This window comes from Ranitomeya variabilis, chromosome 2 (assembly GCF_051348905.1).
Source record: "Ranitomeya variabilis isolate aRanVar5 chromosome 2, aRanVar5.hap1, whole genome shotgun sequence".
Taxonomy (NCBI): domain Eukaryota; kingdom Metazoa; phylum Chordata; class Amphibia; order Anura; family Dendrobatidae; genus Ranitomeya; species Ranitomeya variabilis.
Genome location: NC_135233.1, coordinates 1005108218 through 1005132644, shown reverse-complemented (window position 1 = coordinate 1005132644; position 24427 = coordinate 1005108218). Strand labels below are relative to the sequence as shown.

Genomic DNA, 24427 nt, shown 5'->3' with positions numbered 1-24427 from the left:
TCTCACAACACATCTAGATAAGTTCCTTGGGGGGGTCTAGGTTCCAATAAGGGGTCACTTGTGGGGGGTTTCTACTGTTTAGGTACATCAGGGGCTCTGCAAATGCAACGTGATGCTTGCAGACCAATCCATCTAAGTCTGCATTCCAAATGGCGCTCCTTCCCTTCCGAGCTCTGCCATGCGCCCAAACGGTGGTTCCCCCCCACATATGGGGTATCAGCATACTCAGGACAAATTGGACAACAACTTCTGGGGTCCAATTTCTTTTATTACCCTTGGGAAAATAAAAATTTGGGGGGCTAAAAAACCATTTTTGTAGGAAAAAAATGATTTTTTATTTTGACGGCTCTGCGTTATAAACTGTAGTGAAATACTTGGGGGTTCAAAGTTCTCACAACACATCTAGATAAGTTCCTTGGGGGGTCTAGGTTCCAATATGGGTCACTTATGGGGGGTTTCTACTGGTTAGGTACATTAGGGGCTCTGCAAACGCAATGTGACGCCTGCAGACCAATCCATCTAAGTCTGCATTCCAAATGGCGCTCCTTCCCTTCCAAGCTCTGCCATGCGCCCAAACGGTGGTTCCCCCCAACATATGGGGTATCAGCGTACTCAGGACAAATTGCACAACAACCTTTGGGGTACAATTTCTTCTGGTACCCTTGGGAAAATAAAATATTGAGGGCAAAAAGTTCATTTTTGTGAAAAAATATTATTTTTTATTCTTACGGCTCTACATTATAAACTTCTGTGAAGCACTTGGTGGGTCAAAGTGCTCACCACACATCTAGATAACTTCCTTAGGGGGTCTACTTTCCAAAATCATGTCACTTGTGGGGAATTTCAATGTTTAGACACATTAGTGGCTCTCCAAACGCAATATGGCGTCCCATCTAAATTCCAGCCAATTTTGCATTGAAAAGTCAAATGGCGCTCCTTCCCTTCCGAGCTCTGCCATGCGCCCAAACAGTGGTTTACTCCCACATATCGGGTATCGGGGTACTCAGGACAAATTGTACAACAACTTTTGGTGTCCATTTTCTCCTCTTACCCTTGGTAAAATAAAACAAAATGGAGCTGAAGTAAATTTTTTGTGAAACAAAATTAAATGTTCATTTTTTTTAAACATTCCAAAAATTCCTGTGAAGCACCAGAAGGGTTAATAAACTTCTTGAATATGGTTTTGAGCACCTTGAGGGTTGCAATTTTTAGAATGGTGTCACACTTGTTATTTTCTATCATATAGACCCCTCAAAATGACTTCAAGTGTGATGTGGTCCCTAAAAACAAATGGTGTTGTTAAAATGAGAAATTGCTGGTCAACTTTTAACCCTTATAACTCCCTAACAAAAAAAATTGTGTTTCCAAAAATGTGCTGATATAAAGTAGACATGTGGGAAATGTTACTTATTAAGTATTTTGTGTGACATATCTCTGTGATTTAAGGGCATAAAAATTCAAAGTTGGAAAATTGCGAAATTTTCAAAATTTTTGCCAAATTTCCATTTTTTTCACAAATAAACGCAGGTCATATCAAAGAAATTTTACCACTATCATGAAGTACAATATGTCTCGAGAAAACAATGTCAGAATCACCGGGATCCGTTGAAGCATTCCAGAGTTATAACCTCATAAAGGGACAGTGGTCAGAATTGTAATAATTGGCCCGGTCATTAACGTGCAAACCACCCTCGGGGCTTAAGGGGTTAATATTTTCCTTTTCTTAGCCAGTCTCTGATATGGCTTTTTCTTTGCCACTCTGCTCTGAAGACCAGCATCCCGGAGTCACCTCTTCACTGACACTGGTGTTTTGCGTGTACTATTTAATGAAGCTGCCAGTTGAGGACCTGTGAGGCATCAATTTCTCGAACTACAGACTCTAATGTACTTGTCTTGTTCCTCAGTTGTGCAGCGGGGTCTCCCACTTCTCTTTCTACTCTGGTTAGAGCCTGTTTGTGCTCTCCTCTGAAGGGAGTAGGACACACCGTTGTAGGAAATCTTCAGTTTCTTGGCAATTTCTCACATTGAATACCTTAATTTCTAAGAACAAGAATAGTCTGTCGAGTTTCACATGAAAGTTCTTTTTTTCTGGCAATTTTGAGAGTTTAATGGAACCAACAAATGTAATGCTTCAGATTCTCAACTAGCTCAAAGGAAGGTCAGGTTTATAGGTTCTCTAACCAGCCAAACTGATAAATACTTGCACAAGAGTTTTCAAGGGTATTTTAACCATCCATTAGCCTTCTTACACGGTTAGCAAACACAAAGTACCATAAGAACACTGGAGTGATGGTTGTTGGAAATGGGCCTCTATACACCTATGAAGATATTGCATTACAAACCAGACATTTGCAGCTAAAATAGTCATTTACCACATTAACAATGCATAGAGTGTATTTCTGAATCATTTAATGTTAGGTCCATTGGAAAAAACTGTGCTTTTCTTTCAAAAATAAGGACATTTCTAAGTGACCCTAAATTTTTGAACGGTAGTGTATATATAGCTTTGTCACCATAAAAGGAAGGGGGCCCAGACACGTTTCTTGCACAGGGGCCCCAAACTTTCAGTGTGCGCTCCTGGCACACTGCAGCATTATAGAATACTGTATATCAGCCCTGAAAGTCGGTGGCCGTAACTTGTATCAGCCAAACCCGGTGACAGGTTCCCTTTAATGGCTTAAATAAAGTGATATGCTGACTGCCGGTTATATACCAGGTTACTATCTTAATTCACATAGTCTTTCAGTTATATTACTACCAAGGATGGGCCTACACAGTTTGGTTCACTGTGGAAATAGTGTTCACTGGTTACTCTGTTGGCAGATATGCAACAGCTACAGACCTTTTTGTGTGTAGGAGGAGTTTACAGTTTTCTGACAGTAGATGGCGATGTTGTTACTGTTATATGCTTAGTTGAATGTAATGCATATACTTGTACTTTGGTTTCACTTTCTCTCTGGTAAAAGGTCCTTCAGACTTCCTGTTATGCTGTATTAAGAAGCTGATGCATGTACCTCATGTTCTGAGTAGATAAAAGTTGAATTACCCCATATAATCTACTCTCACAAGTTTCTTCTGTGACCAAACTATGCAATGAATACAAAGTTCTCTCTATATTACACCTCATTTTGTCTTTGCTCTAATTGTAAAAATGATTATAGAGGACTGCATGGCTGCAGGATTACTAGTTGTCTAGTGATAATCTGCTGATAAAATTATGATTTTATCAAAATTGCACTAAGCAGCCCAGTAAGAGACACATTGCTGGAATCAGGATCTCTGTCTACATTTTGCTGCTCTCAGATTAAGTAGCCAAAGCTATGTCACAAACACCCTTTCCACGCATTTTCCAGCACTATTTTTTTGTTTTAGTACATATTGTTATAAAATAACAAAGGCAAGTATATTCTCCTTTTGTCAGGCCCATAGATCCAGAACAGAAATCTGAGGTGGACAGGAATCCAGAAGCAATAAATGCACCATCTGGATGTCAAAAGACACTCACAGGACAACCAATCATAGTCTTTAACGGTGTTATGACATCAGTTTAACCCCTTCATGACCCAGCCTATTTTGACCTTAATGACCTGGCCGTTTTTTGCAATTCTGACCAGTGTTCCTTTATGAGGTAATAACTCAGGAACGCTTCAACGGATCCTAGCGGTTCTGAGATTGTTTTTTCGTGACATATTGAGCTTCATGTTAGTGGTAAATTTAGGCCGATAGTTTTTGCATTTATTTGTGAAAAAAATGAAAATTTGGCGAAAATTTCGCAATTTTCAAATTTTGAATTTTTATTCTGTTAAACGCAAATTGTCTCTTCAGAGAGGAAGAGGACTAGAACTCTAGTGCCACCTATTGGAAGTAGCAATCCTAACAGCCAATGTCGACCCTTTAACGAGCCTTGTCACATGACTCAGGATAATAGCCAAACCAGAATCTCAATTTGCAGACACTGTGTTTCGCGGTACTGCCCCTCATCAGTGCAAAGTGGAGATCTGGTTTGGCTGATTGAGAGGCATCTGACCAGGATCCAAGAAGTATCGTTGCTCCTTGCGGAGAGTCTGAATTGTCTGAAGAGACAATTTGCATATTTCCCAGAGGAGCATTGCGGCTTTAAGTCTCCACACCTCGACATGCTTATCATGTCACTCTCAGCAAGGAGCAACGATACTTCTTGGATCCCTATTCTGTTAAACGAGAGAGTTATGTGACCCAAAACAGTTAATAAATAACATTGCCCACATGTCTACTTTACATCAGCACAATTTTGGAAACAAAATTTTTTTTTGCTAGGAAGTTATAAGGGTTAAAATTTGACCAGTGATTTCTAATTTTTACAACGAAATTGACAAAATCATTTTTTTTAGGGACCACCTCATATTTGAAGTCAGTTTGAGGGGTCTATATGGCTGAAAATATCCCAAAGTGACACCATTCTAAAAACTGCACCCCTCAAGGTGCTCAAAACCACATTCAAGAAGTTTATTAACCCTTCAGGTGCTTCATAGCAGCAGAAGCAACATGGAAGGAAAAAATGAACATTTAACTTTTTAGTCACAAAAATGATCTTTTAGCAACAATTTTTTAATTTTCCCAAGGGTAAAAGGAGAAACTGGACCCCAAAAGTAAAAGCTATTGTACAATTTGTCCTGAGTACGCCGATACCCCATATGTGGGGGAACCACTGTTTGGGCGCATGACAGGGCTCGGAAGGGAAAGAGCGCCATTTGAATTTTTCAATGGAAAATTGGCTCCAATCTTTAGCGGACACCATGTCCCGTTTGGAGAGCCCCTGTGTGCCTAAACATTGGAGCTCCCCCACAAGTGACCCCATTTTGGAAACTAAACCCCCCAAGGAGCTTATGTAGATGCATAGTGAGCACTTTGAACCCCCAGGTGCTTCACAAATTGATCCGTAAAAATGAAAAGTACTTTTTTTCACAAAAAATTTCTTTTAGCCTCAATTTTTTCATTTTCACATGGGCAACAGGATAAAATGGATCCTAAAATGTGTTGGGCAATTTTTCCTGAGTACACCGATACCTCATATGTGGTCATAAACCACTGTTTGTGCACACGGCAAGGCTCGGAAGGGAAGGAGCGCCATTTGACTTTTGAATGAAAAATTAGCTCCAATAATTAGCGGACACCATGTCGCTTTTGGAGAACCCCTGTGTGCCTAAACCATGGAGATCCCTCACAAGTGACCCCATTTTAGAAACCAGACCCCCCAAGAAACTTATCTAGATGCATAGTGAGCACTTTGAACCCCCAGGTGCTTCACAAATTGATCCGAAAAAATGAAAAAGTACTATTTTTTTTTAACAAAAAATTTCTTTTAGCCTCAATTTGTTCATTTCCACATGGGCAACAGGATAAAAGGGATCTTAAAATTTCTCCTGAGTACAATGATACCTCACATGTGGGGGTAAACCACTGTTTGGGTACACGGCAGGGCTCGGAAGGGAAGTAGTGACGTTTTGAAATGCAGACTTTGATGGAATGGTCTGCGGGCGTCACGTTGCGTTTGCAGAGCCCCTAATGTGCCTAAACAGTAGAAACCCCCCACAAGTGACCCCATTTTGGAAACTAGACCCCCCAAGGAACTTATTAGATATGTGGTGAGCACTTTGAACCCCCAAGTGCTTCACAGAAGTTTACAACGCAGAGCCGTGAAAATAAAAAATCATTTTTCTTTCCTCAAAAATTATGTTTTAGCAGGCAATTTTTTATTTTCACATGGGTAACAGGAGAAATTGGACCCCAATATTTGTTGCCCAGTTTGTCCTGAGTACGCTGATACCCCATATGTGGGGGTAAACTACTGTTTGGGCACACGTCAGGGCTCGGAAGGGAAGTAGTGACGTTTTGAAATGCAGACTTTGATGGAATGGTCTGTGGGCGTCACGTTGCGTTTGCAGAACCCCTGATGTGCCTAAACAGTAGAAACCCCCCACAAGTGACCCCAGTTTGGAAACTAGACCCCCCAAGGAACTTATCTAGATATGTGGTGAGCGCTTTGAACCCCCAAGTGCTTCACAGAAGTTTACAACGCAGAGCCGTGAAAATAAAAAATCATTTTTCTTTCCTCAAAAATTATGTTTTAGCAAGCAATTTTTTATTTTCGCAAGGGTAACAGAAGAAATTGGACCCGAATAGTTGTTGCCCAGTTTATCCTGAGTATGCTGGTACCTCATATGTGGGGGTAAACCACTGTTTGGGTGCAGGTCGGGGCTTGGAAGGGAGGGAGCACCATTTGACTTTTTGAGCGCAAGATTGACTGGAATCAATGGTGGTGCCATGTTGCGTTTGGAGACCCCTGATGTGCCCAAACAGTGGAAACCCCTCAATTTTAACTCCAACACTAACCCCAACACACCCATAACCCTAATCCCAACTCTAGCCATAACCTTAATCACAACCCTAACCCCAACACACCCCTAACCACAACCCTAAACCCAACACACCTCTAACCCTAATCCCAACCCTAACCCTAATCCTAACCCTAACCGTAATCCCAACCCTAACCACAACCCTAACCCCAACACACCCCTAACTCTAACCATAACCCTAACCACAATCCTAATCTTAACCCCATTTCCAACCCTAGCCCTAATTCCAACTCTAATTCCAACCCTAACCCTAAGGCTATGTGCCCACGTTGCCGATTCGTGTTTTGATTTTTCCACACCATTTTTGAAAAATCCACAGGTAAAAGGCACTGTGTTTTACCTGCGGATTTTCCGTGGATTTCCAGTGTTTTTTGTGCAGATTTCACCTGCGGATTCCTATTGAGGAACAGGTGTAAAACGCTGCGGAATCCGCACAAAGAATTGACATGCTGTGGAAAATACAACACAGCGTTTCCGCACGGTATTTTCCGCACCATGGGCACAGCGGATTTGGTTTTCCATAGGTTAACATGGTACTGTAAACCTGATGGAAAACTGCTACAAATCCGCTGCGGATCCACAGCCTTATCCGCACCATGTGCACATAGCATAATTCTAAGGCTACTTTCACACTTGCGTCGGTACGGGTCCGTCGCTATGCATCGGGCCGACGTACCGACGCATGTTGTGAAATTTGTGCACGATGTGGGCAGCGGATGCAGTTTTTCAATGCATCCGTTGCCCAGTCTAAAGTCCGGGGATGAGGGGGCGGAGTTTCGGCTGCGCATGCGCGGTCAAAAATGGCGGACGCGACGGTCAAAAAAAGTTCACTTGAACATTTTTTGTGCCGACCGTCCGCCAAAACATGACGGATCCGTTGCACGATGGATGCGACGTGTGGCCATCCGTCGCAATCTGTCGCTAATACAAATCTATGGGCAAAAAACGGATCCTGCGGGCACATTTGCAGGGTCCATTTTTTTCCCAAAACGATGGATTGCGACAGATGTCAAATGACGCAAGTGTGAAAGAGGCCTAACCCTAGTTCTAACCCTAATTCTAACGCTAACCCTAACCCTAACTCTAACCCTAGTGGAAAAATAAAATTAAATATATTTTCTTTATTTTATTATTGTCCCTACCTATGGAGGTGATAAAGGGGGGGTTCATTTACTATTTTTTTTATTTTGTTTGCTCTGATAGGTTTTATCACAGTGATCAAAATGTACCTGGAATGAATATGGAAGATGGCGGCGCCCGTGGACAAGACGGATGGACACCGGGAGGCTCGGTATGAGGGGGTGGGATCGGAGCATGGGGGGTGGATCGGAGCACATGGGGAGCGGACAGGAGGATGGAGGGAGCGGACAGGAGCGGACCACAGTACGGGACAGAACAGAGGACTGGGGAGGAGATCGGTGGCTATGGTGGGGGGCAGATCAGGGTTTCCAGCCATGGCCGATGATATTGCAGCATTGGCCATGGCTGGATTGTAATATTTCACCACTTTTTATAGGTGAAATATTGCAAATTGCTCTGATTGGCTGTTTCACTTTCAACAGCCAATCAGAGCGGTCGTAGCCATGGGGGGGCGAAGCCACCCCCCTTGGGCTGAAGTACCACTCCTCCTGTCCCTGTAGGTTGGGTGAAATTGGAGTTAACCCTTTCACCCGACCTGCAGGGACACGATCATTCTGTGACACAGAATATGCGTCACAGGTCAGATTGGCCCCGGACTTTCATGACGCATACGCTGTGTCACAGGTCGGGAAGGGGTTAATTAATAGATGACTGAATGACAGTGAATCCATTCCAATTCAAGGTAATAGTCAAACGGGCTCAAAGGAGGACGGACCTGTGATCAATAAAGTGTTGTGACCTTCATAACCCAGATCCCCCATGGGTCACATTAGGACGTGACCCACTCGTGACACTATCAACCATGAGTTACACCCATTTGTCAATTTGGTTATGCATTGTAAGAAGGAATGATAAAGGAACAGTACAACATAAAGTTCAGAGACATGTCAGGAGAGCTGAACGGTTCTCTATAATTGAATTGCACATGATGACAAGCTGATTCTAAGATGACGTGTAGTTGGCACTCTTATTGATAAGTTTTAACAGTTCAGTTCACATAAGGTAAATTGTAGAGGAAAAGAAGCATCAACTTGTAATCACTGAATATAATAGGCTGTCCATATAAAGCACAGATGAATCAGAGCTTCCAGTGAACTTGTTGCAGCCTTCCTAACCTGCCTACTAGACAAATGTCCCGAACAATTCCTCTTCACAAACTCTTTAAAGTGAATCTGTCAGTAGGATCAACCTTCCTGGGCCGTCTATATGGGCATGTAGGTAATAGGAAGCTGAACAAAATGATACCTTGATATATGCCATCTGATTTTTTATTCCAGAGAATTCCACATTATTTTTTATATGTAAATGAGATTCTCAGAACTATGTACAGGACACAGATTTCCCGGAGAGTCTGTCTCTGGAATTTTCTGTAAATAAAGGGGTTACCAGTGTGAGATATGGCTTCTCTCTGCTCTCCTGAACTCGCTGCAGAGCTGTGTGTGATTTTACCTGACACATTTGCAGGATTCTATCAGTGCTTCAGCTTCCTTCTCACGGGCAGACCGGGCTGTAATACAGCAGAGCTGTGAGAGCTACAGCAATTGTGTTTGTTATTAGATAAACTTCAGTTCTACTGTTCTGTGTTAGCTCCATGTCTCACAGTGGTAATTCCCCCTCTCATATACAATATGCTCTGGAGACATGTTCTCATGCAGATCAATGTTCGGCCCTCAGATCTTAAAAGCTCATTTAAGTATAAGTAATTGTGTATTTCTCTAGAATAAGACATTGGATGGCAAATATCAAGGTATCATTATATTCGGATTCCTATGACCTACATACCCATATAGACAGTTTAGGAGGGTTGATCCTACTGACAGATTCCCTTTAAATAAAAGTTTAAAAGTTTCAACATGAAAAAGTGGAGTCTCTCCATCATCCCTCCTCTTCACAGTTTAAAAACAGATTTATTAGGTTCACTTAGCTTCTATTGTCTAAATATTTTAAGGGAATACTTCAGAAATGCATTGTTGAGTGCTGACCCGGCTGGTGGCAGATGCACTGTACTTAATGTTAGCTAGTTCATCAGAATCACATGGTAGATTGGAGGCTCAGCTAATGCCTGACATACTTTGTAGTTCCTCACCTGGGACCTCACACGTAGGGGGTGTCTGCCCCGGTCCAGTCCTTGTACCCTTTATCTCGTCACCATTCTTGGTAACACACCAACTGTATCCGGTGCTGCCGTGGAACTGCAATGGACTAAAGTAGCCTTTTTCATCACAGTCCGGTACAAAGGCTCCCAGTAAAGGTTCTGTTGCGCTGAGCACTTTATTACGTTCTTTTATACAGAGCGTTTCACCTGATAAGACAAATACAGAATAATTGGTGTTATTATCTGTATATTCCTGACTATATTGTAGGATGACCTTCATACCATACTTTCATCAAATATTTCTAAGCCCATCAGAGCTGATGTAGGCCGAGCTTAGATCCATCTTCTTCTCTATCACTTCAGCATACAATGACAAGGAGCCCAACAATGATTTTACACAATTATAGAGTCACAATGTATCAGTGATAAATCATTATAGTGACTCCGTGTAGTGTTATATCTGTAATCACTGCCTGTAATAACATCGATGCACAGGGAGAGGATGGAAGAATAAAGTAGATCCTTACCAGAAGCTTCACATGGTTTTGGCGGTTTTCCAGGGAAAGTTCTGGAACAAAAAACCTCTTCCCCATATTCATCCACACACCAGGAGTAGACATGGGACTGCTGAGGTTGATAGTTGCCCTTTTCATCACATTCCGGCACAAAAACTGCCGGTGAAGGTTTAGCACTGAGCAGTTTCTGACGTTTCTTCAAGCAGGGAGGTTTGTTTGCTAAAAATGGATATATGATAACAAAGGTTTGATGAAGACTGAATTATACAAACACATTACTAGTATTGTACATCTTCATATTTATTGATAAATATATGGTATCCTGTAATTATTACTTTAGGGAAGGAAGATCCTCAAATAATGCAAATTAAAAAAAAAAAAATCAGATTATCGATAAGGTTGTAATTTCATTTTTGATGGGATTATTTTGCACAATGTAAAATTTAATACAGACCTGTTGTGTGCTCTGCTGCTCTATTGTACTCTTTGTGCATGCAGGAGCAATGCTTTATATGAAACCCAATGGGAAACCTCAAAGACAAAGAAAGGTACAGTGGAGCAGTTTAAGGCTTCTTTCACACTTCTGTCTTCCAAATCTGCACAGGATCCGTCAAGACGTTGAAATGACGGATCCTGTGCAGATTGTGGAAAACGTGTGCACTGGGCCCGTCTTTCTGACGGACCAGTTGAGGCTATGTGCACCTGTTGTGTATGCGTCTTCGCAGTGGTTTTCTGCTGCGAAAAAAACGCATACACAACACAAACCATGTAAAAAAAATAAAAAATCGCAGTATTCTCACCTACCGGCATTCCCGCGCAGCGATGTTCCCAGCAGCTAGCGTTCCTAGTAATACATTACGACTTCTCGCGAGATTTCGCAATGTATTACTAGGAAGTAACGCTAGCTGCTGGGAACATCGGTGACGCTGCGCGGGACGCCGGTAGGTGATAATATTGCGATTTTAAATTTTTTTTATAATTTTTAACATTATATCTTGTTACTATTGATGCTGCATAGGCAGCATCAATAGGAAAAAGAGAAAGAGAGCGAGTGAGAGAGAATTTCCCTGACGGGAAATTCTTCCACGCATGCTCTCTTTGAAAAGGCGGGACCCGTCGCTGGATTCCTGCTTTTCACAGTCAGCGATGCATCCTGCGCCCATAGGCCACTATTGTAGCCAGTGACGGGCAGAGCAGGATTCGTCGCTGAGTGATTTTCCGTCGTGCAGAAAAAACGTTCCTCTGAACATTTTCTCTGCCCGACGGACCTTTTTTTATGCAGGATCCAGTGAAAGACGGATGAAACAGATGGCCATCCGTCACAATCCGTCGCTAATACAAGTCTATGGGAAAATGCAGGATCCTGCATTCTCAAAAAAACAACGGATTGTGACGGGAGCTGAAAGACGGAAGTGTGAAAGAGGCTAAATGTGAATTTCCTTTAAAATGGTTACACTCAATGATTGTTGTACAGTGAAGAGTTAAGGAAAGTGAGATTTTGATGCTGGCAAGGGATAACAAGGAACAGTCTCCATGTCATCTCAGATTTGATACTCCTCTTCAAACTCAGGAATCGGCATTCAGACTCCTTCAGTTGTGCCAACTACTTGCCCTTGCAAGAAGTCTAATTTTTGATCCAACAGTGAATTCACTTTTCACTCACAGAAATAAGCCTCTTTGCTCTCCCCCGGATGGTGCAAAACCTCACCTTCTCTGTAACAGCAGTACTCTCATAAAGGTGAGCTTATTTTCTTTACTTGGAGCAAAATACAATAACTGAAGCTCTGGGTGACACTTTTTGCATACTTTCCTGTGTCCATCTCTAACGCCCTCTCATCCCTACCTACTAGCTATCTATGATGCAGTAATTTTTCTTCTGTGCTGCACAGCTTTCTTCTTTCTGCAAGTCTGTGCCATTTGCATGTGTCTCACCTTTCTTGGTAGGACAAGTAACATTGCATGCCATTTTTATGACAGAAGTGCGAAACTTAAAAAATACAATTTGTAACACAAAAGTGGAGTATGCTAAAAATAAAAACAAGTTTTACTCTAGAAAATTGAAGTACAGGCTTTGATAGCTTCCCCCTAATGTTTTCCACCAAATAGTGAAATTGTGTCACTATAAGGAAATAATAGTAAATGTTATAGGTACTGAAGATGGGTCATACATAGGGGCTTATGCTTTGGAGGAGTATGCTTTATCCTAAACTCCTGCTCGTATTGTTTTTCACCTTTGTCTGGATCATTACAGAATAATAAGGAGATTATATTACTATACTGTCTATTTTTTATGTATATATACAGTATATATACAGTCATGTCGAAAAGTCTTAACACCTTGAAATTGTTCCAAGAAAACCCATGATCTATGGCGCAAACCCAGCTGTCTGACCCTGGTCATTACATTGCGACCCAAAATCCTTTGGTTTGGTTATCTTCAGATTCCTGATGACTTGCACATAGTCAAGGCAGCAAGTGCCAGAGACAACAAAACACCTACAAAACATCTTTCAACTTCAATTTGACTGTAGGTACTGTGTTATTTTCTTTGTTCTTTTTTTGTAAGCCTCATTCCAGTAGAATGAGGTGGTTTACCCAAAAGCTCTATCTTAGGCTCATCTGTCCACAAGACCCTTTCCCAGAAGGATTTTGGCTTAATCACGTACATTTTGGTAAACTTCAGTCCAGCTTTTTTATGTCTTTTTGTCAGCAGTGGGGTATTTCTGGGTCTCCTGTTAAAGGGTTTGATTTCATTCAAATGTCAACGGATAGTTTGCGCTGATGCATCCTGAGAGTGCAGAACAGCTTGAATTTCTTTGGAACTTGATTGGTGCTGCTTAACCAACAACTGTACTATCCCATGTTGAATCTGTCATCGATTTTTCTCTGCCATCAACGTCCAGGGAGATTATCTACAATGCCACGGGTTGTAAACTTCTTGATTATGTTGTGCACGGTGGACAAAGGAACACCAAGATCTCTGGAGATGGACTTGTAACCTTGAGATTGTTGATATTTTTCAAAATTTTGGGTTCTCAAGTCCTCACACAGTTCTCTTCTCCTCTTTCTGTTCTCTATGCTTAGTGTGGCACACACAGATACTCAATGCAAAGATTGAGTAAACTTCTCCCCTTTTTATCTGGTTTAATGTGTGATTTTCATATTGCTCACACCTGTTACTTGCCACATGTGAGTTTGAACTAGCATCACATGCTTGAAACAAACAATTTTAGAAAGGTGCCAACACTTTTGTCTGGCCCATTTTTGGAGTTTTGTGTGAAATGTTGTCCAACTTGCCTCCTTTTCTCTGTTTTTGTGTGTTGTTCCAATACACAAAAGGAAAAAACATGTCCATAACAAGACATGTACTGTAGCTGCAATAATTTTCTGGGAGAAATACTGTACATTAATTTCTGGAACAGTTTCAAGGTTGCCACTGCCCACACTACCAGCCATGACTTTGTGTATGTATATATGTGTGTGTATATATATATATATATATATATATATACTGTATATATATATATATATATATATACCGTATATACTCGAGTATAAGGCGACCCGAGTATAAGCCGACCCCCCTAATTTTGCCACAAAAAACTGGGAAAACTTATTGACTCGAGCCCAGGGTAGGAAATGCAGCAGCTACCGGTGAATTTCAAAAATAAAAATAGATGCTCCATACCGTTGATTATTGCCCCATAGATGCTCCATATAAAGCTGTGCCATGTATAATGCTCTGCACCATTCATTATGGCCCCATAGATGCTCCATATAAAGCTGTGCCATATATAATGCTCTGCACCGTTCATTATGGCCCCATAGATGCTCCATATAAAGCTGTGCCATATATAATGCTCTGCACCGTTCATTATGGCCCCATAGATGCTCCATATAAAGCTGTGCCATATATAATGCTCTGCACCATTCATTATGGCCCCATAGATGCTCCATAGAAAGCTGTGCCATATATAATGCTCTGCACCGTTGATTATTGCCCCATAGATACTCCATATAAAGCTGTGCCATGTATAATGCTCTGCACCGTTCATTATGGCCCCATAGATGCTCCATATAAAGCTGTGCCATATATAATGCTCTGCACCGTTCATTATGGCCCCATAGATGCTCCATATAAAGCTGTGCCATATATAATGCTCTGCACCGTTCATTATGGCCCCATAGATGCTCCATATAAAGCTGTGCCATATATAATGCTCTGCACCATTCATTATGGCCCCATAGATGCTCCATAGAAAGCTGTGCCATATATAATGCTCTGCACCGTTGATTATTGCCCCATAGATACTCCATATAAAGCTGTGCAATATATAATGCTGCTGCTGCTGCAATAAAAAAAAAAAATCACATACTCACCTCTCTTCGCTCAGGACCCCCGGCACTTTCAATATTCACCGGTCCTCGTTCCGGTGCGGCTCCGTCTCCAGCACTGACGCTCAGCAGAGGGCGCGCACTGACTATGTCACCGCTCCCTCTGACCTGAGCGTCATAGCCAGAGGACGCTGATGACTGAGCCGCACCGGAACGAGGAGCGGTAAATATCGCGCAGCGCTCCCCTCCCCGTATACTTACCTGCTCCTGGCGTGGTCGCTGCTTCTTCCACCGCTGCATCTTCTTCCTGTATTGAGCGGTCACCGTTGCCGCCCATTGCAGTCATGAATATGCGGCTCCACCCCTATGGGAGGTGGAGCCGCATATTCATGACTGTAATGAGAGGGACCATGTGACCGCTCAGTACAGGAAGAAGATGCAGCGCTGGAAGAAGCAGGGACTGCAGGGACCGCGCCGGGAGTAGGTGAGTATAACTAGACAGCCCCCGCTCCCCCTCCCCTGCCGACCCCCGGGTATGACTCGAGTATAAGCCGAGAGGGGGACTTTAAGCCCCCAAAAATGAGCTGAAAATCTCGGCTTATACTCGCGTATATACGGTATATATACACTGTGTTCCAAATTTTTATGCAAATTGGATTTAAGTGTCGTAAAGATTTAATTGTTTTGTTTTTCAAATAAACTTGTGGATGGTATTGTGTCTCAGGGCTCAATGGATCACTGAAATCAACCTGAAACACATGTGATAATTAGTTTTCCAGGTGATTCTAATTAAAGGAAAACTACTTAAAAATGATGTTCCACATTATTAAGCAGGCCACAGGTTTCAAGCAATATGGAAAATAAAAAGGATCTCTCTGTTGCTGAAAAGCATCAAATAGTGCAATTCCTTGGTCAAGGGATGAAAACAATAGATATTTCCCGAAAACTTAAGCGTGATCATCATACTGTGAAGAGATTTGTGGCTGAATCTGAGCACAGACGTGTTCGTGCTGATAAAGGCAGAATGAGGAAGGTTTTTGCCAGTCAAGTTCTTCGGATTAAGAGAGCAGCTGTTAAAAAGCCATTACAAACCAGCAAACAGTTATTTGAAGCTGCTGGTGCCTCTGGAGTCCCTCGAACTTCAAGGTGTAGGATCCTTCAAAGGCTTGCTGTGGTGCATAAACCTACTATTCGGCCACCCCTAAACAGTGTTCACAAGCAGAAACAGTTGCAGTGGGCCCAGACATACATGAAGACTAATTTTCTAACAGTCTTGTTTACTGATAAGTGTCGAGCAACTGTGGATGGTCCAGATGGATGGAGTAGTGGATGGCCACCATGTCCCAACAAGGCTGCGATGTCAGCAAGGAGTGGAGGAGTCATGTTTTGGGCCGGAATCATGGGGAAACAGCTGGTAGGGCCCTTTAACCCCTTCGCGACATGCGCTGTACTAGTACTGCGCTGCCGGCACTGCATTTGTGCCAGCCGCAGTACTAGTACGGCGGCTCGATCACCGCGGTCTCGTGCTGAGCGCCGCGGTGATCGGGTGCGGGTGTCAGCTGTATATGACAGCTGACACCCCGCAGCAATGCCCACGATCAGCGCTATCGTCGATCACGGGCATTTAACCCCTCTGATGTCGCTGTCAATAGTGACAGCGGCATAGAGAGGGATCGTGCAGGGACGGGGGCTCCCTGTGCTCTCCCACTGGAGCAACGCGACGAGATCGCGCTGCTCCGGTGACCTGGAAGGAGTCCCCGGATCCAAGATGGCCGCGGGACTCCTTCCGGGTCATTTACTGACCTGGCTTGCAGGCGCCTGCTGAGAGCTGCTGAGTGCAGGCGCCGGCAAGCTATGCACACTGTCAGATCAACGATCTGATGTAAAACAGTAATGTCCCACCCTGGGACAATGGTAAAAAGTAAAAAAAAAAATACAATGTATAAAAATAAAATAAAAAAATCCCCAAATAAAGAAAAAAAAAACATTTCCCAATAAATCCATTTATTTATGTAAATAAAAAAAAACAATAAAAGTACACATATTTGGTATCGCCGCGTCCATAACGACCCGCTCTATAAAACTATCCTACTAGTTAACTCCTTCAGTGAACACCGCAAAAAATAAAAATAAAAAACAAGGCAAAAAACGCCACTTTATTATCATACAGGCGAACAAAAAGTGGAATAACATGCGATCAAAAAGGCGGATATAAATAACCATGGTACCGTTGAAAACGTCATCTTGTCCCGCAAAAAAAAGCCACCATACAGCATCATCAACAGAAAAATAAAAAAGTTATAGCTCTCAGAATAAAGCGATGCAAAAACAATTATTTTTTTATATAAAATAGTTTTTATTGTGTAAAAGCGCCAAAACACAAAAAAATTACATAAATGAGGTATCGCTGTAATCGTAATGACCTGAAGAATAAAGCTGCTTTATCAATTTTAACCACAGGTGGAACGGTATAAACGCCCCCCCTAAAAGAATTTCAGGAATTGCTGATTTTTGTTCATTCCGCCTCCCAAAAATCAGAATAAAAAGCGATCAAAAAATGTCATGTGCCCGAAAATGGTACCAATAAAAACGTCAACTCGTCCCGCAAAAAACAAGATCTCACATGACTCTGTGGGCCAAAATATGGATAAATTATAGCTCTCAAAATGCAGTGATGCAAAAACTATTTTTTGTAATAAAAAGCGTCTTTTAGTGTGTGATGGCTGCCAACCATAAAAATCCACCAAAAAAACGCTATAAAAGTAAATCAAACCCCCCTTCATCACCCCCTTAGTTAGGGAAAAATAATAAAATTTTAAAAAATGTATGTATTTCCATTTTCCCATTAGCGTTAGGGTTAGGGCTACGGTTAGGGCTAGAGTTAGGGCTAGGGTTAGGGTTAGGCTTGGGGTTGGGGTTAGGGCTAGGGTTAGGGCTGGGGTTAAGGTTGGGGTTACGATTTCAGTTAGAATTGGGGGTTTCCACTGTTTAGGCACATCAGGGGCTCTCCAAACGCGACATGGTGTCCGATCTCAATTCCAGCCAATTCTGCTTTGAAAAACTAAAACAGTGCTCCTTCCCTTCCGAGTTCTCCTGTGCGCCCAAACAGTGGTCCCCCCCAACATATGGGGTATCAGCGTTCTCAGAACAAGTTGCAGAACAACTTTTGGGGTCCAATTTGTCCTGTGGGAAAATAAAGACGTGGGGGCTAAAATATCATTTTCGTGGAAAAAAAAGGATTTTTTATTTTCACGGCTCTGCGTTATAAACTGTAGTGAAACACTTGTTGGTTCAAAGTTCTCAAAACACATCTAGATAAGTTCCTTGGGGGGTCTAGTTTCCAATATGGGGTCACTTTTGGGGGGTTTCTACTGTTTAGGTACATCAGGGGCTCTGCAAATGCAACATGACGCCTGCAGATCAATCCATCTAAGTCTGCATTTCAAACGGCGCTCTTTCCCTTCCGAGCTCTGCCGTGTGCCCAAACGGTGGTTCCCCCCCATATATGGGGTATCAGCGTACTCAGGACAAATTGGACAACAACTTTTGTGGTCCAATTTCTCCTGATTCCCTTGGGAAAATAAAAACATAGGGGCTAAAATATCATTTTAGTGGAAAAAAAAATATTTTTTATTTTCACGGCTCTGCGTTATAAACTGTAGTGAAACACTTGTTGGTTCAAAGTTCTCACCACACATCTAGATAAGTTCCTCGGGGGGTCTAGTTTTCAATATGGGGTCACTTCTGGGGGGTTTCTACTGTTTAGGTACATCAGGGGCTCTGCAAATGCAACATGACGCCTGCAGACCAATCCATCTAAGTCTGCATTTCAAACGGTGCTCCTTCCCTTCCGAGCTCTGCCGTGCGCCCAAACAGTGGTTCCTCCCCATATATGGGATATCAGCATACTCAGGACAAATGGGACAACAACTTTTGTGGTCCAATTTCTCCTGATACCCTTGGGAAAATAAAAACATAGGGGCTAAAATATCATTTTAGTGGAAAAAAAAATATTTTTTATTTTCACGGCTCTGCGTTATAAACTGTAGTGAAACACTTGTTGGTTCAAAGTTCTCACCACACATCTTGATAAGTTCCTCGGGGGGTCTAGTTTTCAATATGGGGGTTTCTACTGTTTAGGTACATCAGGGGCTCTGCAAATGCAACATGACGCCTGCAGACCAATCCATCTAAGTCTGCATTTCAAACGGCGCTCCTTCCCTTCCGAGCTCTGCCGTGCGCCCAAACAGTGGTTCCTCCCCATATATGGGATATCAGCGTACTCAGGACAAATTGGACAATAAAATTTGTGGTCCAATTTCTCCTGTTACCCTTGGGAAAAAAAATTGTGGGCTGAAACATCATTTTGTGGAAAGAAAAAATGATTTTTTTAATTTTCACAGCGCTACATTGTAAACTTTAGTGAAAGAATTGGGGGTTAAAAGTGCTCACCACACATCTAGATAAATTCATTAGGGGGTCTTCTTTCCAAAATGGGGTCCATTAAGGGGGGTTTCCACTGTTTAGGCATGTCAGGGGCTCTCCAAAGGCGACATGGGTTCCGATCTCAATTCCAGCCAATTTTGCATTGAAAAGTCAAACGACGCTCCTTCCCTTCTGAGCTCTGCCATGTGCTCAATCAGTGGTTTATCCCCATATATGATGTATCAGCGTACTCAGGACAAATTGCACAACAACTTTTGGGGTCCCATTTATCCTGTTACCCTTGGGAAAATAAAAAATTTGGTGCAAAAAGATCATTTTTTGTGAAAATTAATATGAATTTTTTTTTACGGCTCTACATTCTAAACTTCTGTGAAGCACTTGGAGGTTCAAAGTGCTCACCACACATCTAGATTAGTTCCTTAGAGGGTCTACTTTCCAAAATGGTGTCACTTGTGGGGGTTTCCACTGTTTAGGCACGTCAGGGGCTCTCCAATCGAGCCATGGGTTCCGATCTCAATTCCAGCAAATCTTGCATTGAAAAGTCAAATGGCACTCCTTCCCTTCCGAGCTCTGCCATGTGCCCAATCAATGGTTTACCCCAACATGTGGGGTATCGACGTACTCAGGACAAATTGTACAACGACGTTTTTGGTCCAATTTCTCCTGTTACCCTTGGTAAAATAAAACAAATTAGATCTGAAGTAAAAATTTTGTGAAAAAAAAGTTAAATGTTCAATTTTTTTTAAACATTCCAAAAATTCATGTGAAGCACCTGAGGGGTTAATAAACTTTTTGAATGTGGTTTTGAGTACCTTGAGGGGTGCAGTTTTTAGAATGGTGTCACTTTTGGGCATTTTCTGTCATATAGACCCCTCAAAGTCACTTCAAGTGTGAGGTGGTCCGTAAAAAAAATGGTTTTGCAAATTTTGTTGCAAAAATGAGAAATCGCTGGACAACTTTTAACCCTTATAACTCCCTAACAAAAAAAAATAATGTTTCCAAAATTGTGCTGATGTAAAGCAGACATGTGGGAAATGTTGTTTATTAACTATATTATGTGATATAAATCTCTAATTTAAGGGCATAAAAACAAAAAATTTGAAAATTGCAAAATTTTCATAATTTTCAACAAATTTCAGTTTTTTTCACAAATAAATGCAAGTCATATCGAAGAAGTTTTACCACTATCATAAAGTACAATATGCCACGAGAAAACACTCTCAGAATCACCAGGATCCGTTGAAGCGTTTCAGAGTTATGACCTCATAAAGTGACAGTGGTCAGAATTGTAAAAATTGGCCGTGTCACTTAGGTGAAAACAGGCTTTGGGGTGAAGGGGTTAAGGTTCCTAAAGGTGTGAAAATGACCTCTGCAAAGTACATAAAGTTTCTGACTGACAACTTTCTTCCATGGTATAAAAAGGAGAAACGTGCCTTCAGGAGAAAAATCTTCTTCATGCATGACAACGCACCATCTGATGCTGCAAAGAATACCTCTGAGTCATTGGCTGCTATGGGCATAAAAGGAGATAAACTCATGGTGTGGCCACCATCTCCCCCTGACCTCAACCCTATAGAGAACCTTTGGAGTATCATCAAGCAAAAGATCTATGCGGGTGGGAGGCCGTTCACATCAAACCAGCAGCTCTGGGAGGCAATTCTGACTTCACGCAAAGAAATACAAGCAGAATCTCTCCAAAAACTCACAAGTTCAATGGATGCAAGAATTGTGAAGGTGATATCAATGAAGGGTTCCTATGTTAATATGTAACTTGGCCTGTTAGGATGTTTTGGAGTTAAATAGCTTTTTCGTTCAGTGAATGTGACCTCCTAATGCTGCAAATTCCACAAATGAGCATTTTCAGTTCTTTAAAACATATCAAATGTTTAGAAATTCTACTGTGCCTAATAATTTGGAACAGTGCATTTTGAGTTTTTATTCATTTTGGAGATTATGCTGTTATCATTGGGAGGTTTCTCAATAAAATTTGATGTATACACTAACGGGTGATGACTTTTATTAGACTGACTGTCATTTGCCCCAACCTTTTAGGAAAATCTGAGAAAAATGTAATTTGCATAATAATTTGGAACATAGTGTATATATATATATAAACTGCTCAAAAAAATAAAGGGAACACTAATTACAAACAGAGCAATCTATGTCAAGCGTTTATTTCTGTTAATGTTTATTATGGCTTACAGCCAATGAAAACCCAAAAGTCATCATTATCTCAGTAAATTAAAATAATTAACAAAAAACACCTGCAAAGGCTTCCAAAGCATTTAAAAAGGTCCCTTAGTCTGTTTCAGTAGGCTCCACAATCATGGGGAAGACTGCTGACTTGACATATGTCCAGAAGGCAGTCATTGACACACTCCACAAGAAGGATAAGTCACAAAAGGTCATTGCTAAAAGAAGCTGGCTGTTCACAGAGTGCTTTATCCAAGCATATTAATGGAAGGTGTAGTGGAAGAAAAAAGTGTGGTTGAAAAGGTGCACGAGCAACCGGATAACCACAGCCTTGAAAGGATTGTTAAGAAAAGGCCATTAAAACAATTGGAGGAGATTCACAAGGAGTGGACTGCTGCTGGAGTCCTTGCTTCAAGAGCCACCACACACAGCGGTATCCAGGACATGGGCTGCAAGTGTGGCATTCCTTGTGTGAAGCCACTCATGACCAATAGACAACGCCAGAAGCGTCTTACCTGGGCCATGGAGAAAAAGAACTGGACTGTTGCTCAGTGGTCCAAGTTGTTGTTTTCAGATGAAATTAAATTTTGCATTTCATTTGGAAATCTAGGTCCCAGAGTCTGGAGGAAGAGTGGAGAGGCCACAATCCAAGTTGCTTGAGGTCTAGTGTGAAGTTTCCACAATCAGTGATGGTTTGGGGAGCCATGTCATCTGCTGGTGTAGGTCCACTGTGTTTTATCAAGATCAAAGATAGCGCAGCCGTCTACCAGGAAACTTTAGAGCACTTCATGCTTCCCTCTGCCGACAAGCTTTTTGGAGATGGAAATTTCATTCTCCAGCAGGACTTGGCACCTGTCCACACTGCCAAAAGTACCAATACCTGGTTTAAAAACAACAGTATCCCTGTGCTTGATTGGCCAGCAAACTCACCTGACCTTAACCCCATAGAGAATCTATGGGGTATTGTCAAGAGGAAGATGAGAGACACCAGACTCAATTCAGACGAGCTGAAGGCTACTATGAAAGAAACCTGGGCTTCCATAAGACCTTAGCAGTGACACAGGCTGATCGCCTCCATGTCATGCCACATTGATGCAGTAATTGATGCAAAAGGAGCCCGACCAAGTATTGAGTGCATTTACTGAACAAACATTTCAGTAGGCCAACATCTCGGATTTTAAAATTATTTTTCAAGCTGGTGTTATAAAATATTATAATTTACTGAGATAATGACTTTTGCGTTTTAATTGGCTGCAAGCCATAATCATCAACATTAACAGAAATAAACACTTGAAATAGATCACTCTGTTTGTAAATACTGCATATAATATATGAGTTATATATATACACACACACACACACACACACACATCTATAACAGTATACACTGAGTAATAAAAGTACTTAGTCAGCAACCAATTGTGCAAGTTCTCCCACTTAAAAAGATGAGTGACATTATGGGTAAACCACAACTATGAGAGTCAAAATGAGAAAACAAATCCAGAAAATCACTTTGTCTGATTTGGCAAGATTTATTTTGCAAATTATTGTGGAAAATAAGTATTTGGTCACCTAAAAACATGCAAGATTTCTGGTTTCCACAGACCTGTAATTTCTTCTTTAAGAGGTTCCTTTGTCCTCCACTTATTACCTGTAGTAATGACACCTGTTTGAACTTGTTATCAGTATAACAGACACCTGTCCATAACCTAAAACAGTCTGACTCCAAACTGCACCATGGTGAAGACCAAAGAGCTGTCGAAGGACACCAGAAACAAAATTGTAGCCCTGTACCAGGCTGGAAATACTGAATATGCAATAGACAAGCAGCTTGGTGTGATGAAATCAACATTGGGAACAATAATAAGAAAATGGAAGGCTTGCAAGACCATTGATAATCTCCCTTGATCTGGGGCTCCACGCAAGATCTTACCCCATGGGATCAGAATGATCACAAGAACGGTGAGCAAAAATCCAGTAACCACACAGTGGGACCTAGTGAATGACATGCATAGATCTGGGACCACCGTAACAAAGACTACCATCAGTAACACTCTACGCCGCCAGGGATTCAGATCCTGCAGTGCCAGACTTGTCCCCCTGCTTAAGTCAGTACACATCTGGGCCCGTCTGAAGTTTGCTAGAGAGCCTTTGGATTAACCAGAAGAGTATTGGGAGAATGTCGTATGGTGTAATAAAACCAAAGTAGAACTGTTTGGTAGAAACAAAACTCATCGTGTTTGGAGGAGACAGAATGCTTAGTTGTATCCAAAGAACACCATACCTACTGTGAAGCATGGGGGTGGCAACATCATGCTTCTGGGCTGTTTCTCTGCAAAGGGACCAAGACGACTGATCTGTTTACATGAAATAATGAATGGGGCCATGTATTGTGAGATTTTGAGTGCAAACATCCTTCCATCAGCAAGGGCATTGAAGATGAAACGTGGATGGGTTTTTCAGCATGATAATGATTCCAAGCACATTGCCAGGGCAACAATGGAGTGGCTTTGTAAGAAGCAAATGAAGGTCCTGGAGTGGCCTAGTCAGTCTCCAGATCTCAACCCCATAGAAAACCTTCGGAAGGAGTTGAAAGTCTGTGTTGCCCAGCGACAGGCCCAAAACATCACTACTCTAGAGGAGATCTGCATGGAGGAGTGGGACAACATACCACCAACAGTGTGTGCCAACCTTGTGAAGACTTACAGAAACGTTTGACCACTGTCATTTCCAACAAAGGATATATAACAAAATATTGAGATTAACTTTTATTAATGACCAAATACTTATTTTCCACCATAATTTACAAAATAAATCTTGCCAAATCAGACAAGGTGATTTTCGGGATTTGTTTTCTCATTTTGACTCTCATAGTTGTGGTCTACCTATGATGTCAATTACAGGCCTCTCTCATCTTTTTAAGTGGAAGAACTTGCACAATTGGTCGCTGACTAAATACTTTTTTCCCTGCTGTATATGATGACTGAGAAGTATTTCTGCTTCACATAACTAACCTAATGTAGACATTTTGTTCACCACGCACTTAATGTGCAGACTAATACCTGTATCTTCACATGTTAGCTGCTTAGTGCCTGGTGGAGTTCTTGTACCCCCGATCTCTTCACCATTTTCGTTAAGACACCAACAATAACCGCTGCTGCCATGACACTGCTTTGGAACGTAGTTTCCCTTTTCATCACATTTTGGTACAAATGCCCCTATTTTCATTTTTTTTCCTCCGAGCACATTCTGGCGATGCCTCATACAAGGGGTATGTTCTATGCAAATAAAACAAATTGATCAGAGAA

General features: G+C 41.8%; 1 protein-coding gene across 1 annotated transcript in view; it reads right to left on the bottom strand.

The window, feature by feature from the left end:
* The window catches only part of LOC143808512 (saxiphilin-like), a 121365-nt gene that overhangs the window by 70015 nt on the left and 26923 nt on the right, over positions 1 to 24427 (bottom strand). The window contains exons 4-6 of the mRNA XM_077291262.1: positions 24182 to 24397; positions 10158 to 10364; positions 9622 to 9837 (exon numbers count right to left, since the gene is read on the bottom strand). Coding sequence (XP_077147377.1) covers positions 9622 to 9837; positions 10158 to 10364; positions 24182 to 24397 — 639 coding nt within the window. The remainder of the gene's footprint in view (positions 1 to 9621; positions 9838 to 10157; positions 10365 to 24181; positions 24398 to 24427) is intronic.